We start from the raw sequence: 17,979 nt of genomic DNA, 5'->3' as shown, positions 1-17,979 counted from the left end.
CACTGACTGTTCCATGCCCTCAGAAGGGGTACATTAGGAGGAGAATAGTGACCCGGGCTATTAGCAGGGAATTCTGCGCTAACTGGGAAACCCCGAATACATTGGGATCCTCACTGGGGTATGGGTTCCTCGGAACTTTATCTCTAGGAGGGTCAGCCGGGGTAATTGGAGCTAAGAATAGAAACCATATTGTTTGTGGGCTAACAATCCTGGGAAACAGCACTTCAAAAGCATTGCAGGCTGTCAACCAAGAAATGGCTGAGTTAAGATTGTATGCGCAGCAGACACGATACGCAGTGGACTACCAGTTAGCACAACAAGGGGGAGTATGTGCCATCATAGGCGACAAATGCATAACCCATGTCACAGATGAGTCTTACAATATTACACAAGTCATCAATGACATCAGGACGCAACTCGATAACTTTAGACAGGGACCCACAAGAGGAGGTAGTTGGCTGGCTTGGCTGGTGGGAGAATCCTGGGAATCGTACCTGTTACATGGGTTGATTATACTCATTGTCATTATACTTGTCTGTTGTCTGACTGTGGGACACCTTAAAGCCTGTTTTAAAATAATGTTGACAAGAATTGTGCCAGGAGCCAGTGTGTACATCGAAGAAGAACCCCTAATGAAGATCCCCGAAGACGTCAGAAGAAATGAAGATACTGGAAGAAATAAAGACATCAAAAGAAGCAAAGAAGGAGAGAAGAAAGAGAACCTGTATATGTGAATGTATGATTGGTGGTCTGAGGATTGTCCAAGCTATAATCCGACCAACAGGAGGGACTGTAAGGGGAAAATACAAGGGGGGCACACTTTAAAATGGCAGCACAAGAAAGCACACTCTGAAATGGCTGCCTGGCACACACAGGGTTAACTGGGAAAGAAGCCAGAAAACAGCCACAGGCTCCCGCTTTTCAGAAATAACGTCAAGCCAGAATCCTGACAGACAAACCATTTCCAAATCACAGACAGTGACTCATAGCAAACAAACACCTCAGGAAGCCAAAGCCAAGGGTCGAAACATCTTTAAGATAAGGAAACCCCTAAACAAAGAGCTTAGATTAATGCTAGAGGAAGGCGGGAAATATGAATGCGAGGGAACCGATTAGCACCCGCACAAGACGAAACTAGCCATTGATAGACCCATTCATAAAATGCTAAATGTCTATACCTGTTTGTATTCTTGTAAATATGGGGAAATGTACCCATTCATGAAATGTTAAATACTTGTAAATGTGATAATCTTCGGTCTACCCATTGTGTAAAGGGTATAAAATTGAACCGCTCCCGGTATACAATTGAGAAAAAGTGTTCTATGAACATGGCGCTTTTCTCCACGGAGCTCCGTTTAATAAATCGTATTTTCTGAATCTCGAAGTCTGACTACTGGTGGATTTTTCCCACAACAGAAAGCATTCTTTCCGAATGCATCGCAGCTTGGTATGGCTCCTGCTGTGACCAATACCACAAAAAACAACAAAGGGTTGTGAAAGAAGCCCAGTCCATCACACAAACCAGCCTCCCATCCATTGACCCTGTCTCCACTTCGTGCTGCCTCAGAAAAGCAGCCAGCGTAATTAAGGATCTCAGACACCCCGGACATACTCTCTTCCACCTTCTTCCATCGAGAAAAAGATACAAAAGTCTGAGAACGCGTACCAAATGTCTGAAGAACAGCTTCTTCCCTGTTGCCACCAGACTTTTGAATGAATCTACCTATTTTAAGCTGATCTTTCTCTGCACCCAACCTATAACTATACTCCGCACCCTATCCTTTCCTTCACCACTATGTACTCTATGAATGGTATGTTTCACCTATATACCACACAAGGAACAATACTTTTCACTGTATCCCAATACACATGACAATAATAAATCAAATATCAGATATCCTACACCAATTGGAAAGCAAAAAGACTCATCACCCAACCGGATAACTGTCAGCCAAGCAGCCTTTCCCCATTTTCAATGTTTTTTATATCTGGTGAAGAGAAATGTGGAAAGAAAATGGGAAAAGAAACCAATCTTTCTGATTGTTCTCCAGGGTTGGACACAGCAGTGTCCTGGAGATTTGATCTTCAATTCCTGGAGGCTCCAGGCCAATCCTGGAGGGTTGGTAACCAGTGGACTGCACTATATGCTGATGTCATTCTATATTCCCCTCAATCTAACTTTCAAATCCCGCAGAGAGGCTCCAAATCAAACTTTCTTTCCTGGAACAGACTTGAGTGGACAAGTTTGCTAAAGTGTGATTGGGAGCAGGAATGAGGCAGTGGAGACAGGGTGAGAATTGGAGCTTATTAAAGATGCTGAATCGCTTCCCGAGTATCCCGTGGGACAGGGAGCCTCTGCAATGGGATTGCAGCTGGATTCCCGGCTAGAAAACGGGCTGGTGTTTGCGGGAAGTGATTGTCCTGATTCACTCGCCGGGATGGGACGTTGGCTGCTTTCTTGGGCTCTCTGCTTCCTGGCCGCCTCCTCACTCTCAGGCCAGCCGCTACTCCTGGGGAGTGATGATGATGTTTGTGTCCCAGAGGCAGGCTGGAGATTTGAGTGCGGTCACTCCGGGATCAGCAGCGCTGAGTGTATCCGCCAGGGTTGCTGCTTTGATCCCCGGAGCTCCAGCCCCCATCGCTGTTTCTACAGTCTGAGAAAGAGCCCAGGTAACAACAAGCCTCCCCCCAGTCTAGTGGAGACAGAGAGAGGAGAGAATCTAACTGGGGAATGGGGCATTTGTTGCTGCCTCACTGTGTGAAGTGTTAGAATGGAGGGAATCCTCAGCTTGAGTGAAGGAGCTAACTGAGTAGTTTGGATGGTTTTAGACCGAGTTCTGAAGGTGGGAGGCTCTGTGACTGGAGTTAGAGAGAATCTCCGGCATGAGATCAGCAAATGTGCTTCACTTTGGTAATATTTACACCAGTTCCACAATGAGTGACCCTATACTGATAGTGCTTACCTTGAGAAATCCCAATGGGTCAGTTTAGCCAAGCCTGTGATTGGCCATCTAATTTTGGGGGTGTGGGTCAAGCTTGTGCAATCATGTGACTTGGAGCATTCTGTAAACCCCCAAATAGTGGGAGCAGCAGAGGAACAACATCTGCAGGGAAATCATGGGGTTGGAGAGTGGGTATTGTGTTCAGGAGTACTTAATTGATTAATCTGTTGGCCCAACTGGAAAGGGGGCATTGCTGGGGAGCTGTGCATTGCATTTTGGGTGATTTCTAAGTGCAAATTAGGTCCTATGAAGAAAGTGGCATATGCTGTAGAATAGCAATCAACGACAAAGCAGTTGAATCTCCTTCCAGTGTGAAGTATGAAGTGCAGTGGGTCTTATTGGGGACAGAGATGCAGGGGAAGGCTTGAGCACTCTCACTATTAATGAGGTAGAATCCAATACACTGGATGGTGTGACAATTGAGGCTGGCTGTGCTTGGGGTGGATGGGTCGCCTGCTCTGCATGGTGTGCAGCTGTTTGTTGGGGGAGGTGGGGGTGGAGCTGGTGGATGGGTTTACCATAATTGTTCCTCCCAGATATGGGTGAGGTGTTGGGAGGATTGGAGTAGATCCACTGTGAACCCCCTCAGTGTAACCTGTTGCTGGTAGGTAAGGATTGAGATTAGATCCAAAAAAAACAGGTGGCAGTGGTTAGCACTGCTGCCTTGCAGTGCCAGGGATCCAGGTTTGATTCCTGGCTTAGGTCACTGAGTGGCGTTTGCCTGTTCTCCCTGTGTCTGTTTTGGTTTCTTCCCACAGTCTTAAGATGTACAGGTTAGGTTGACTGGCCATGCCAAATTGACCCAAGTGTCAGGGGGTTAGTGGGGTAAATGGGGCAGGGTGGGATTGTGGTCTGTGATCTCTTGATGGGCTGAATGGCCTCCTTTGGCACTTTTGGGTTTCTATGGGTACTAACAGGTACTTTGAGAATCAAGGAGTGAGAATGACTTTGTGTTGGGCATTTTGAAATAACAAAAGGTTGATTAAGGGAATGTAGTGGATGCTGTCTATTGAGGCTTTAATGAAGCATGAGATGCAAGTGGCATGAAGGCTGGATAACGAGGAATGGGAGAGTCCTGTAATAACAAAAGGTCAGCAGAATGGGCAGACAAGGCTGATGGCATTTGATGATGGTGAGGTGATGTATTTTGGTGATGGCGATCAAGACCATTCTGAAGCTTGCAGGGACTGGGAGGGACTGCATGTGCATCAGTTTGAATATCAGTGCATATTGAGTAATTGGCAAAGCATATAGGATGTTGGGCTCATTTCAATAACTTGACTGTTTCTTGCTCAGGCTGCCAATCAACAATTTGTGGCTCTTTGAGACCTAACACTTTGTCAATGATCTGAGGCCCCTAACCACCAATAGGAGCCGTGGCAATAAATTCTCTCTTTGCAGTGTGCACAGCTGATGGTCAGTTCATCATCGTGATCTCCAAGAACCTGACCCGTCCTGCCCTCAACCTGTCATCTCTGTATGTGAAAGATGGACAAGAGGCTGAGTGCAAGCCTAAACTAACCACTGGCCAACTTGTGACCTTCCGCTTTCCAGTCACCTCTTGTGGCTCCAGCAAGCGGGTGAGTATTGAAGGGTCAAGGCATTCTCCCAGTAAGTGAGCCAGCTTCTTATTAACCAGCCTCCTCATTGCAGGAGGAAGATGGAACCTTGGTCTATGAAACAGATGTCTTGGGCAAGAGGATGATTCAGACTGGGAAGCTGGGCTCAATAACTCGGGACAGCACCTTTGGGTAGGAGGATGGTGGGAGTTGTTGGTACTGGAGGGGATGTGTTAGTGAATGAAGCTCCAACTACTTCTGTCTGTCTGCAGCCTGCACGTCCAGTGCAAGTACACAGGGAGGCGAGAGACTGGCTTACAGATCAATGTCACAGTTTACACGGTTTCTCCTCCACCTCCTGCTTCAGAAGATGGGATTCTGAAACTGGAACTGCGAATAGCAAAAGGTAGAGCTGCCCTGGGTAATGGTGAATGGAATTAGTGGGAATGTATCCATACAGGGAGTGACTGGTTCTTGTGTCTGCCTCTCAGATGGTGAATACAGATCATGGTATGTGGATAGTGACTACCCCATTTGGAGAATCCTTCAGGAGGCAGTGTTTGTGGAGGTTCGTGTCCTGGGTCGCACTGACCCAACGCTTGTCCTGAGGCTGCATGACTGCTGGGCAACTCCTGTCCCAGCCCCAAACCATGAGGTGCAATGGAGTCTGCTGGTGGATGGGTAAGGAGTGTGAATGGGAAGGCTAATGGTTTTTGGACATCAATTAAGGAGAAACATGACAAGGCTGCTTCCTATCTCTCCTCTCCTCTTCTCTCCTCTTCTCCTCTCCTCTTCTCTCCTCCCCCCCCCCCCCCCCCCCTGTAATCATAAACACACAGGGAGGGAATGCTGCACCAATTAGAGGGTCTTGGCAATTTCAAGACGTATCCCTCATGTGAGGGAGGTCACATGAGCCACACGTAGCCCATTGTATCTGCTCCCTTCAGGAACCCGTGTGACCTCTTGCTGATTTTTGGAGTCTGCACCCATTGGACCAGCCAATAATGTATTCCACAAATTCTAATCTTTGTCAAGATCAAAGAAATGTGCTCTCTATTTCTACTTCCACATGTCCTCTGCAACGACATCTGCAGCCTCTTGTGGCCACCCCATGGCTACATTCTTCAGGTGCAGGTCAATGAGTGGCAAGTTCTTTAAACTGGCAATCACTCTGGGTTTTTACCCCAGTGGTTCTAGTGCTCTACAGTCAAACGATTGAGTGGCAAGTTCCCTTTAATTTGATAGTTTCATAGAATTAGATACCATTTAGCTCGAGCTTCTCAGTCTCAATGTTTTGACCTCCAGTAACATTCATAGAACATAGAACAGTGCAGCACAGAACAGGCCCTTCGGCCCACGATGTTGTGCCGAGCTTTATCTGAAACCAAGATCAAGCTATCCCACTCCCTATCACCCTGGTGTGCTCCATGTGCCTATCCAATAACTGCTTAAATGTTCCTAAAGTGTCTGACTCCACTATCACTGCAGGCAGTCCATTCCACACCCCAACCACTCTCTGCGTAAAGAACCTACCTCTGATATCCTTCCTGTATCTCCCACCACGAACCCTATAGTTATGCCCCCTTGTAATAGTTCCATCCACCCGAGGAAATAGTCTTTGAACGTTCACTCTATCTATCCCCTTCATCATTTTATAAACCTCTATTAAGTCTCCCCTCAGCCTCCTCCGCTCCAGAGAGAACAGCCCTAGCTCCCTCAACCTTTCCTCACAAGACCTACCTTCCAAACCAGGCAGCATCCTGGTAAATCTCCTCTGCACTCTTTCCAGCGCTTCCACATCCTTCTTATAGTGAGGTGACCAGAACTGCACACAATATTCCAAATGTGGTCTCACCAAGGTCTTGTACAGTTGCAGCATAACCCCACGGCTCTTAAACTCCAACCCCCTGTTAATAAAATTCATAGAACCTCATTCCTCAGAGGAATAAAATTCCTCATGCCATGGAATTCTCCCTACTCCGAGCCAATGGGTGACCCAGCTTAGAACAATGGAGTAAACTAATTGGAAAACATTCAGATTAATTTTAATATTCATCAATGCCCCAAACCATCATTTTGTCCAATTCATTAAATTCCCCTCCCTGCTCTGACTCCATTTGCTGACTGTTACAGGTGTCCCTATGAGGGTGATGACTATCAGACTCTCCTCCACCCAGTCATGTTTTCTGGCCTGAGGTACCCAACTCATCACAAGCGGTTTGAACTGAAAACGTTTGTTTTCTTGGACAGAAAGTCGGAGCAGCCTCTCACTGGACAGGTAAGCAAGAAAAATCCAAGCCAAGACTCCCTTTCTGCCTGGCTCCTTAACAGCCTGGTTCATCCAGGAACATGAAGATCACCCTAAAATGACTCCTTTCCATTCTAGGTTTACCTGCACTGCAGTGCTGGGGTCTGCTCACCCTCTGCTCAGGATGACTGTGCACCCAAATGTGGCCCAAGTGAGTTCTTGTTTAATCTCTCCTGAATCAGGATGATGCTTCATTCACACAAGCAGAGATGATGTTTGAATGGGATATCTGGTTAATGTGCTGTGACTGGGGGATTTCTCTATCGCTCAGCATCACAGTTCCTCTATCAATGGGAGGAGCCTTTCTATAAGTGGGAGCTACAACTGTCGGTCTGTCTGCACCCCTCTGAATGCCCATCATTGCAAACATGGGCCTGCTCTGCCTGAAACAAGGGTCCACCAAGCCCAGTTGACAATTGAGCAATTTGTAGTGACTTGTATCCAACATGTGGAAAAGGATGGAAATTTTCTTTGGGGAGCTGTCGTGTCGTCCATATTTAAACAGTCACAAGAATTGTCAAGTGAGAAGCTGAAATATCAAGCACTAAACAGACCTTGATGATCCACATTAGTTTTTGCTCAGAGATCTCACCCTGAAACTTGGTATCTAATAGCAATATAGTGAACGTGTTTGCTGGGTTACTGATTTCACTAATGTTTGTGCAGTGTGGCAGAGCAGGATTTCTGCACTTGCACTAAAGTTTGATCAGATTGAGGGTTAGTCTAGGCATTTATTGACAAACTCTAAATTACAATCCAGAATAGGTAGGGAGTGTGGACAACCTGTTCGCCTCACCTTGAGGATCTTGGAAAATTAGTCTGAATTGGGTCTGAACTGTCTGACTTCTCTTCCCAATAGAGAGACGCAGGAGTACCCGTGACCATGAGGGAACATTAGTGAGTGCTCCTGGCCCCATCATCCTGGAAGATGAGGGTCTTCAGTCCAAGAAACGGCATGAAGCAAGTGGTAAGTAGAGACTTTTCAATAGTCCACCTGTGAGCTCTCTTGAATATAATGTCTTCTAATCTTCCACTAGGTGCTGCTGTATCTCCTCCTTGGGTTCTGCAAGTAGCCATTGGCTTCATGATGGTGTCTCTGTGCCTGCTGGTGGTGATGGCTACAGTGTACATGAGACCAAAAGCTGTTGCTTCTCAATGTAGTGAAATTGAACGGTGTAGATCCTGAACAAAAATAAACCTGAGATGAACGTGTCCTGGGTGTTATTCTGTGAACTGTGAAATGGCAAAGGTCAGCAAGGAGTCACATTGAATTCACTGAAATCCTGCTGCTAATGAGGGACGTGGTGTTAGGGATTCTAACATGCACCATCTTGTTTTCAGCTGGCTTATGGACAGCTATTCTTGCATTGAAGACTTGACTAATATCCAGAAGTACTTCCATCTTGGGCCTCTGTTGGACCTTATTTGCAGATTAAGCCATTAGACCCAAGGCAAGAACATGTGATTTTTATCCTGAATAAAACCTTAAATTGAGCCATATGGCAGCAATGGTGCTTTGTATTTGTCCCAGCAGAGGCTAAACACCACCTTGCTGCACAAAAGGCAATTCGCCTGCCTACACTATTTGAAAGGACTATCCAGTTCATACCACTTCCCCTGCCCCATAAACCTGGGTTGGGTAAGTAGACAAGAACATGTCTGAGTACCAGACACCCCCCCCCACACCCCCAATGTCTGTTATGGTGAGGACAGGGGAAAAGACAGAAGACATGCAATCTTTTAACAGTCTTGACTCAGTAGGATCACAAGTAGCCCTAAAACCAAACTGGTGCATTTCTGGGTCAGGGCCTGCCAGAATTTTCCAACTGACAGCTCCTGTTACAATGATCAGTACCAAATGCTCCAGATCCCACTAATTCTGCATGTAAGTGGTCTCTCTCCAATGGAAAATGTCATTGTGTTGCAAGATCTTTCGTAAAATCACCCAGTGACTCTTTTTAACTACACAGTGCAAGATCTGCATGATTGTGTTTGAGACACTGCATTGGCTGGTAGTCTCTGAATATGCCTTTCTGCAATTGGGGGCAGTGAGAAGGATGCAGAGACGTTTGTGGTTTGGACAGGCTGAGTGTGGGCATATGCGTAGCAGATGCAGTATAATGTTGTAAGGGGGAAAAATGTAAGGAAAGCACACTTTAAAATAGCTGCCTGGCCCATAAAGAGTTAACTGGGAAAGGAACCATAAAACAGACACCGGCTTCCACTTAGACAAAGATCACTTGAAATCAAACCCAGCAGACAAGCCATTTAGAATCACAGACAGTGATTTAAAGTTAACAAACGCCTCAGGAAGCCAGCCAAGGATCGAGACACCTTTTTAGACAAGGGAAAAACCCGAGACAAAGGGAGTAGATTAGTCATGGGAAGAGCAGGAAAATATGAATGCAGGAAAACTGATTAGCACCTGAATGAGCCAAAACCAACCATTGATAGCCACAGACATAGGAAATGTATCCATTCATACAAACATTTAACATAGTATTGTTCTTATCTGCCTTTAACGATGTGCTAATGTTCAAATGTCTGGTTCATCTATTGTGTAAAAAGTATAAAGATGGACCGTTCCTGTCATTTTACTGAGAGAAGGTTTGCTACTGACCCGTGCCTTGTCTCCACGGAGCTCCATTGAATAAACTGTATTTTTTTGGAACCTTGAGATCTGACTACGAGTGGATTTTTCCCGCAACAATGTGGATCAACAAGGTTATCTGCTTCAGTAGCAAAAGCAGGGAGACAGATTATTATTTGGCTGGGTATGAGTTGAGAGGATACTCTGACCTTGATAGCCTTGGGCAGCACAATGCTTAGTACAGCTGCTTCACAGCTCCAGGGACCTGGGTTCGATTCCCGGCTTGGGTCACTGTCTGTGTGGAGTTTGCACATCCTCTTCATGCCTCTGTGGGTTTCCTCCGGGTGCTCCGGTTTCTTCCCACAGTCCAAAGATGTGTGGGTTAGGTTGATTGGCCATGCTAAAATTGCCCCTTCGTGTCCTGAGATGCGTAGGTTATGGGGATTAGTGGGTAAAATATGTAGGGATATGGGGGTAGGGCCTGGGTGGGATTGTGGTCGGTGCAGACTTGATGGGCCGAATGGCCTCTTTCTGTACTGTAGGGTTTCTATGATTGTGCATCAATTGCTGAAAGTAACCACGCAGGCAGCAAATGGTATGTTGCCCTTCATAGCAAGAGGATTTGAGTATAGGGATGTTTTTCTGCAATTGTATAGGGTGTTGGTGAGGTCACACCTGGAGTACTGTAAAGTTTTGGTGTCCTTGCCTGAGGAAGGATGTCCTTGTGTAGAGGGAGTACAGCGAAGGTTTACAGGCTGATTCCTGGGATGGCATGTCAGTCATTAGGTGAGACTGAAGTCAGTTAAGATGATATTCATTGGAGGTTAGAAGAGAGGATCTCAAACTTCTGACAAGGTAGATTCAGAAAGAATGTTCCTGATGGGGAGTCCAGAACTAGGGACCATAGTGTGAGGATAAGGGGTGAAGCTTATGACTGAGGTGAGTAGAAAGTTTCTTCAAGAGTGGTGAGTTTGTGGAATTTACCATCAGTAGTTGAGGTCAAAACATTATCCAATTTCTCCTTGAAATCACACACCGCTCTTGGGGCTAAAGGGATATGGGGGGAAGGCAGGATCAGGATATTGAATTTCATTATCATATGAAGGGCTGAATGGTCTCCTCTTTTATCTCAGTTTGGGTGGATTGAATTCCAGTAGAATGATTGGCCTGTTGCATGTTGCTCTATGGTTCATAATGATCAATTAGTGTTGCTTTAGGGACTGCACCAAGGAGCAACTGCCAGGGTTTTGTTAATTCAAACCAGGCTAGTTGTCTGGTCAAGGTAGCCATTGGGAAGTGAACCAGGGAATGGCAGTCCCAAAGCTTTTAGTTGAAAGAAGATGCAATGTGTAGACAGATCCTTCTGGCTGCAAAAAACATTCTTCTTTATGTAAGGGACTGAGGAAAATTTGTGGGGAAGATGTTTGATGCGCGATTAAATCACTCGGGAGGCTGGATCGTACGCGGGAAATAAAGGCTTTTATTCGTAACAAGAATGGAGCATACTATATATCAATACAATCCCTGACTAAAGGGTCACCCGGCAGTGCAGTGACCTTTATACTCCTACAGGTAGGCGGAGCCAACCGGAGTGTACCACAGAACAATACCAACAGGTAGAACACCCCAACAGGTAGAACACCCCAACAGTAACATATGTACAAGTACCCATAGTGCTAACCATCTATGGTTCAGTACCCATAGTGGTAACCATCTATGGTTCACCACATTCACCCCTCCTTTAAAACAAAGGCCGGTGGGGCAAAAAAACAGTATGCACTGTCCATATATTCACAAGTTCAGTCGGATTGGAGGGCCGCACCGTCTCTGCGACCTCCTCAACACTGGCGGTAGCGCCGGTTCTGGTGACCGTGATGACCTGCTCTCCAAGGTGGTGTCCAGTGACTCCTCCAGTTCCTCACGGACAGGTGGACCACGAGGTGGCGACATTCTCCTGGACTCGAGCACGCCCCGAGGTGGCGACAATCTCCTGGACTCCGGCAAGCTGTACACGGGAGTAAGAGGATTAAGTGGTAGTCCCGATACTGCCTGCGCCGTGTCAGGAGGGGAGATAAAGGTCAAGGGGTCCCTAATCAGGGGTGCGGGAGCGACAGGGGTTTCCAAGTCCCCTGCAGGCGCCAGATCTCGAATAGAGACCGTGTCCTCTCGCCCGTCAGGATATGCCACATAGGCATATTGAGGGTTGGCGTGGAGGAGATGGACCTGATCAACCAAAGGGTCGGACTTGCGGGTCCTAACATGCCGCCGCAGGAGGACCGGTCCTGAGTACATCAACCAAGATGGCAGTGAGGTCCCAGAGGAAGACTTCCTAGGGAAGGTAAACATCCGTTCATGTGGGGTAGCATTGGTTGCCGTACACAGGAGGGACCGGATTGAATGGAGCGCATCAGAAAGTACCTCTTGCCAACGGGAGACTGGAAGACCCTTAGACCTCAACGCCAGTGAGACAGCCTTCCAGACTGTAGCATTTTCTCTTTCAACCTGCCCGTTACCCCTGGGGTTGTAACTCGTAGTTCTACTTGAGGCAATCCCTTTTGAGAGCAGGTATTGCCTCAAGTCGTCACTCATAAACGACGAGCCCCTATCACTGTGGATATAGCTGGGGTAACCAAACAGGGTGAAAAGATCCCGCAATGCTTTGATAACCGTGGCAGCGGTCATGTCTGAACAGGGAATGGCAAAAGGGAATCGGGAGTACTCGTCAATCACGTTGAGGAAGTACACATTCCGATCTGTCGAAGGAAGGGGGCCCTTGAAATCCACACTCAGTCTTTCAAAAGGGCGAGTGGCCTTAATGAGGTGTGCCCTGTCAGGTCGGTAGAAGTGCGGCTTGCATTCAGCACATACCTGGCAGCTTCGGGTTATTGACCTGACATCCTCTACTGAGTAGGGTAGATTCCGGGCCTTTACGAAATGGAAGAGCCGAGTGATCCCCGGATGGCAGAGATCATTGTGGAGGGCCTGTAACCGATCTTCCTGCACACTTGCACTTGTTCCACGCGACAGGGCATCTGAGGGCTCATTGAGCTTCCCCGGACGGTACATGATATCATAGTTGTAGGTGGAGAGTTCGATTCTCCACCTCAAGATTTTATCATTTTTGATCTTGCCCCGTAACGTGTTGTTGAACATGAACGCCACGGACCGCTGGTCCGTGAGCAGGGTGAATCGTTTTCCAGCCAAGTAATGGCGCCAATGCCGGACGGCCTCCACGATGGCCTGAGCCTCCTTTTCCACCGCGGAATGCCGAATTTCAGGACCTTGGAGGGTGCGAGAGAAAAAGGCGACGGGCCTGCCCGCCTGGTTAAGTGTGGCTGCCAGGGCGAAATCAGATGCATCACTCTCCACCTGAAAGGGGATGGACTCATCGACAGTGTGCATCGTGGCTTTCACGATGTCAGCTTTTATCCCTTCAAAGGCTAAGCGAGCCTCTGCTGTCAGGGGAAAAGAGGTGACTTTATAAGCGGACGGGCTTTGTCCGCGTAATTGGGAACCCACTGTGCGTAATACGAAAAGAAGCCTAAGCATCTTCTCAGTGCTTTGATGCTAGTGGGTAGGGGAAGTTCAAGGCAGGGACGCATACGGTCTGGATCAGGGCCAAGGACCCCGTTTTCCACCACGTATCCGAGAATTGCTAGGCGGCGTTTGCTAAATACACACTTCTCCCTGTTATAGGTCAAATTCAGGCGAGACGCAGTGCGTAAAAACTTTAGGAGATTGGCATCGTGGTCCTGCTGGTCATGGCCGCAGATAGTGACGTTGTCCAGGTACGGGAAGGTAGCCGTAGCCCGTTTTGGTCCACCATTCGGTCCATTGCATGCTGGAAGACCGAGACCCCATTCGTGACGCCAAAGGGAACCCTTAAGAAGTGGTAGAGACGGCCATCCGCCTCAAAGGCCGTGTATTGTCGGTCCTCTGGGCGAATGGGGAGCTGGTGGTAGGCTGACTTCAAATCAATGGTGGACAACACCCGGTACTGCGCAATCTGGTTGACCATGTCAGATATGCGCGGGAGAGGATACGCGTCCAGCTGCGTGTATCTATTAATGGTCTGACTATAGTCTATGACCATCCGGGGTTTGTCTCCAGTTTTAACCACCACGGCTTGTGCTCTCCATGGGCTAGTGCTAGGTTGAATGATCCCTTCCCTGAGGAGCCGCTGAACCTCAGATCGAATAAAGATCCGATCCTCAGCGCTGTAACGCCTGCTCTTAGTTGCGATGGGCTTGCAGCCTGGCACGAGATTCTCGAATAAAGATAGCGGGGTGATTCTGAGTGTCGAGAGACTGCACGTGGAGCGCGCTGGGCAATTTGGAGGCTGCTGTTCTCCCACTGAAAGTGGAGGGAGTGGCCCATCGTACTGCAGGGTCACACTCCTCAGGTGGACCATAAAGTCTAGTCCCAGGAGTATCAGAGCACAAAGGTGCGGTAACACGAGGAGCCTGAAGTACTCATAAACTGTGCCCCGCACCGTTAGGATTACCACGCAGCTCCCAAGAACGGTAACAGATCGGGACCTCAACGCCATAGAAATTGTCTGTCTGACAGTCCGTACTCGGAGACCGCACCGTTTCACGGTGTCAGGATGAATGAAACTCTCCATGCTCCCGCTGTCAAACAGACAATGTATTAGGCGTCCATTTACCTCTATGCCCATCATGGACTTGTCGAGTCTGTGAGGCTTGGCCTGGTCCAGGATGATTGACGCCACCGTTGAGTCTTGAGTGCAACTGCAGGCAGCTGAGATGGTTGGTGATGATGATGACCCCTGCTGGTCGTCTGCGGTCGGTGCCGACCAAAATGGCTGCGCCCATGGATCGCACGCGGTCGGTGGCGCTGAAAGTGGCGGCACCCGCAGGTCGCACATGTCTAGCGTCGTTGTCGTCAGGAATGGCGGCGCTCGTGAATCGCACGTGGTGGAAGACCTCGATGAAGCCGGAGACAAGGAGACAGGTTCTGGAGAATCACACGCCGCACTGCTATGCTTCGAGGGTGGTTTAGCTCTGCACACTTTGGCATAGTGCCCTTTCTTCCCACACGCGGAGCAAAATACCGTTTTGGCCGGACATCGCTGCCGAGGGTGTTTCGCCAATCCACAGAAATAGCACCGGAGCTGCTGCCGTCATCAGGTCCGAAGTTGAAAGCACGATTGCGCAGTTTCTCGGAGCCGCTGGGTAGAGTTGAGTCGGTGGCTGTACTTGCCACGATGTTCCCACGTGGTCGGTGGGGTAAGTTTCTAGACTTCTGGAGGCCGTTTCCATCGTGTCAGCCAATTCCACTGTCTGAGCTAGGTCTAAGTTACCTTGCTCTAGCAGCCGCAGGCGAATATAGGATGAGCCGATTCCCGCCACGAATGCATCTCGGATCAAATTGTTAGTGTACTGGGTCTCCGACACAGGCTCTGGCTAGCTGCTGAAGTTCACGCAGGTACTGTCCCGTCGTTTCACCGGGCTGCCGCCGTTGAGTGGCTAGAAGGTGTCGAGCATGGATCTCGTTTGGCGATTTGTTGTACAGTTTCTTAAGTAGTTCGATGGCCCCTTTGTAGTCTTGGGCATCGCGGATTGATGAATATACAGTGTCGCTTACCCTTGCGTGGAGGACCCGCAGTCTATCGGCGTCATTTTGAAAGGCTGTTGAGGCATCGATATAGTCTTGAAAACACTTCAACCAATGGTCGAAAGTGTTCGACGCTCCAGCTGCACGCGGATCTAAGGTAAGCCGATCGGGTTTTAACATTTGCTCCATGGTTTTTTTTTACCAAATTTGTTACTAATAAAATTGATGCGCGATTAAATCACTCGGGAGGCTGGATCGTACCCGGGAAATAAAGGCTTTTATTTGTAACAAGTATGGAGCATACTATATATCAATACAATCGCAGACTAAAGGGTCACCGGCAGTGCAGTGACCTTTATACTCCTACAGGTAGGCGGAGCCAACTGGAGTGTACCACAGAACAATACCAACAGGTAGAACACTCCAACCCTAACCCCAACAGTGACAACAGTAACATATGTACAAGTACCCATAGTGCTAACCATCTATGGTTCAGTACCCATAGTGGTAACCATCTATGGTTCACCACAACGTTTACCAGTGTTCTTTGTCCCTTGTGGGTTTCAGTGTCCTGTTTGCCGGTTGGGTGCTGTGAATAGGATGCTGTTGGTTGAGTGATGTGGGCTGGGCCAATGGAATTGCTCTGGGGGCGGGAAGAAAAAAAAAGGCGCCAGGAAGTGAAGCAGCTGCAGAGCTGAGGAGGGAGTGTGCAGAAGAGGGACAGCCACGTTTTTTGAAGAGAAGCTTTTTAGAGGCAGTAAAAAGTCAGTTCGAAGTGAATCTTTCTCAGGTAGAACTGCTTGGTTTTTCATGACTGCCGAGGAGGACAGCCTTCAGCGCACTGGATCTGCGTTACTACACAGATAGCTCGCGGCACCTCTGCCTCGTGTGCTTGCTCCATCATCTTCCCTCTCGTAGACCCGTCTGGACTGTGTGTGTGTCGGGGTTAAGTGAGTACTATCAGACAGGAACGGTAACAGAATGTGGTTTTCTTCAGATGTGCACCAACGGATGGGCCCCAACGTTTAAAATTCAAAGTGCTTGGTGATATTCTGAACATTTCTCAGGTTGAAACTGTTCATTGGAAAATCTTCAGTTGGAATTCTTTACTTGTTTAATCTGCTAATTATATTTGTTATTAAATTTTTTTGTTATTCCGTTTACCTTGTTGTTCCAAACCTTTTCTCATTATAAGGTTTATCTCAATAACATTTTTGGAGGCACCGTGCTAAACATACTCAAATCCTTTCCATGCAAGCCAGTACTGGCATTTATGGGTAAACAGGAAATTTAGCCAGCTCACCATCAACTGCTAGGAATTCAGGATCCTGTAAATCGAACAGTTAAATAGTCGCCCCATATAGTGGTCAGCAGGGGGTTACATTATTGGAGGCACCGCTGAGATCATTCCTGTTTACCAGACAGGTCAAATAATTTTTTTTCCCCCGTCAGTCAGTAACAGTTAACCCAGTAATTACAACAGGAAAAGTTTTACAGTGTTAGTAGCTCACTTAAGACAATGGATTTTTCTCAGGCTGCTGACTGGAGCCGCCAAAAGAATATCAGTCTTTCTCGTGGCATATTACTGAGCAATGTGCCAATAGATACTAGTGAGGAGACCATTGCTAGGGTCTTAAACACAGTGAAAGTCTTTGGTCGCACCAAGATTTGTGGTCGCCGTGGGGATTCTACTGGCACACAGTTGTTCATACTAGTGGAGACTAGCATTGATTTAACCCCTGACACTGTACCTCCAGATGTAGGTATTGAAGGAGAAGCTGGGCCATGGGAAAGCTTGGACACACAGGATGCTGTTCCTGAAGAGGATGCTTTCCATCCAAAGCTGTTGTTACTACTACAACAGGAAGGCAAGTCAATGGAGGATTTTCAGGCCATAGTATCAGAAAACAAAGCTCCCAAAGTGGATGTGAACATGGATTTAGTGACTGCTATTGGAAAACTAGTGGACAAGTGCAACCAAGTGTCTACCGATGGGCCTAGCTACAGAAAGCTGAAACTGTTTTCAGGACTGAAACCTGTACCCCCAGGTGAGGAAGAATACGATGTCTGGATGGAGCAGGCTACCCAGATGATCAGCGAGTGGCAAAGCACTGACGCCGCCAAGAGACAGCGTATAGTGGAGAGTTTAAAAGGGCCTGCTGCTGACATCGTTCGATTTTTGAAAGTTAGCACTCCCACTGCTACGGGCACCGATTATTTATCTGCTCTGTACACAGCTTATGGCACCACAGAGAGTGGAGCCAACATCTTGGCCAAGTTCAGACACACATACCAGAATGAAGGAGAAAAACTCTCTGCTTTTCTATATCGCCTTGACAAACTTCTCCATCGTGCTCTTCTTAAGGGAGGAATTACGGCTGCAGACATGAATCGAGCTCGGATGGAACAGCAAGTCAAGGGTGCACTCACTCGAGACATGGTTGCTCTGCGTGTAAGGATGAGCCACACCCTGGACAAACCCCCTTCCTTCTTCCAGCTGATGCGGGAGGTAAGAGAGGAAGAAAATTGGATTAGCGCCAGAGAAGGGGTGAAAGCTTCTGCCACCGCAGCCACCGCCAGTGTACCGCAGTCCTCAGTTACGTCTGAGTTGAACAGCCTACGAAATGAGGTAAGGGAACTGACTTCTCAGGTGGCCAGACTGTTGAGCGCCGTTCCAGTTACCCCTACATCTGAAAGTACGACAGCAAGGACTGGGTCCGTACAGCAAGCGCCAGAAGCTGCTGTTCGGGACGCATCGCCCCGAGTGAAAATGTCCAAACCACTGCCAGCAGGAATCTTTTGCCACAGGTGTGGGCAAGATGGGCATACAAGGAGAGAGTGCAAAGAACTCGAGGATCTGAGGACAGTGAATCAGAAGCTGATCAAAGCAAGCAGACAGCAGGGAAACTTCTCAGGAGCCATGTGAAGGAATGGTGCTTGGTT

General features: G+C 47.9%; 1 protein-coding gene across 1 annotated transcript; it reads left to right on the top strand.

Moving 5' to 3' along the window:
- Positions 1-2,360: 2,360 nt before the first annotated feature.
- LOC144479391 (zona pellucida sperm-binding protein 4-like) lies at positions 2,361-8,055 on the top strand. Its single transcript, XM_078198013.1, has 9 exons — positions 2,361-2,670; positions 4,404-4,582; positions 4,656-4,753; positions 4,834-4,967; positions 5,053-5,242; positions 6,695-6,839; positions 6,948-7,020; positions 7,729-7,836; positions 7,907-8,055. Exons 1-9 carry the CDS (start codon positions 2,361-2,363, stop codon positions 8,053-8,055), a joined length of 1,386 nt encoding a protein of 461 aa, XP_078054139.1.
- Positions 8,056-17,979: the final 9,924 nt, after the last annotated feature.

Source organism: Mustelus asterias, chromosome 26 (assembly GCF_964213995.1).
Source record: "Mustelus asterias chromosome 26, sMusAst1.hap1.1, whole genome shotgun sequence".
In the NCBI taxonomy this organism is placed as follows: Eukaryota; Metazoa; Chordata; class Chondrichthyes; order Carcharhiniformes; family Triakidae; genus Mustelus; species Mustelus asterias.
The sequence above is the reverse complement of the archived record's forward strand: the minus strand, read 5'-3'. Positions and strand labels throughout refer to the sequence as shown.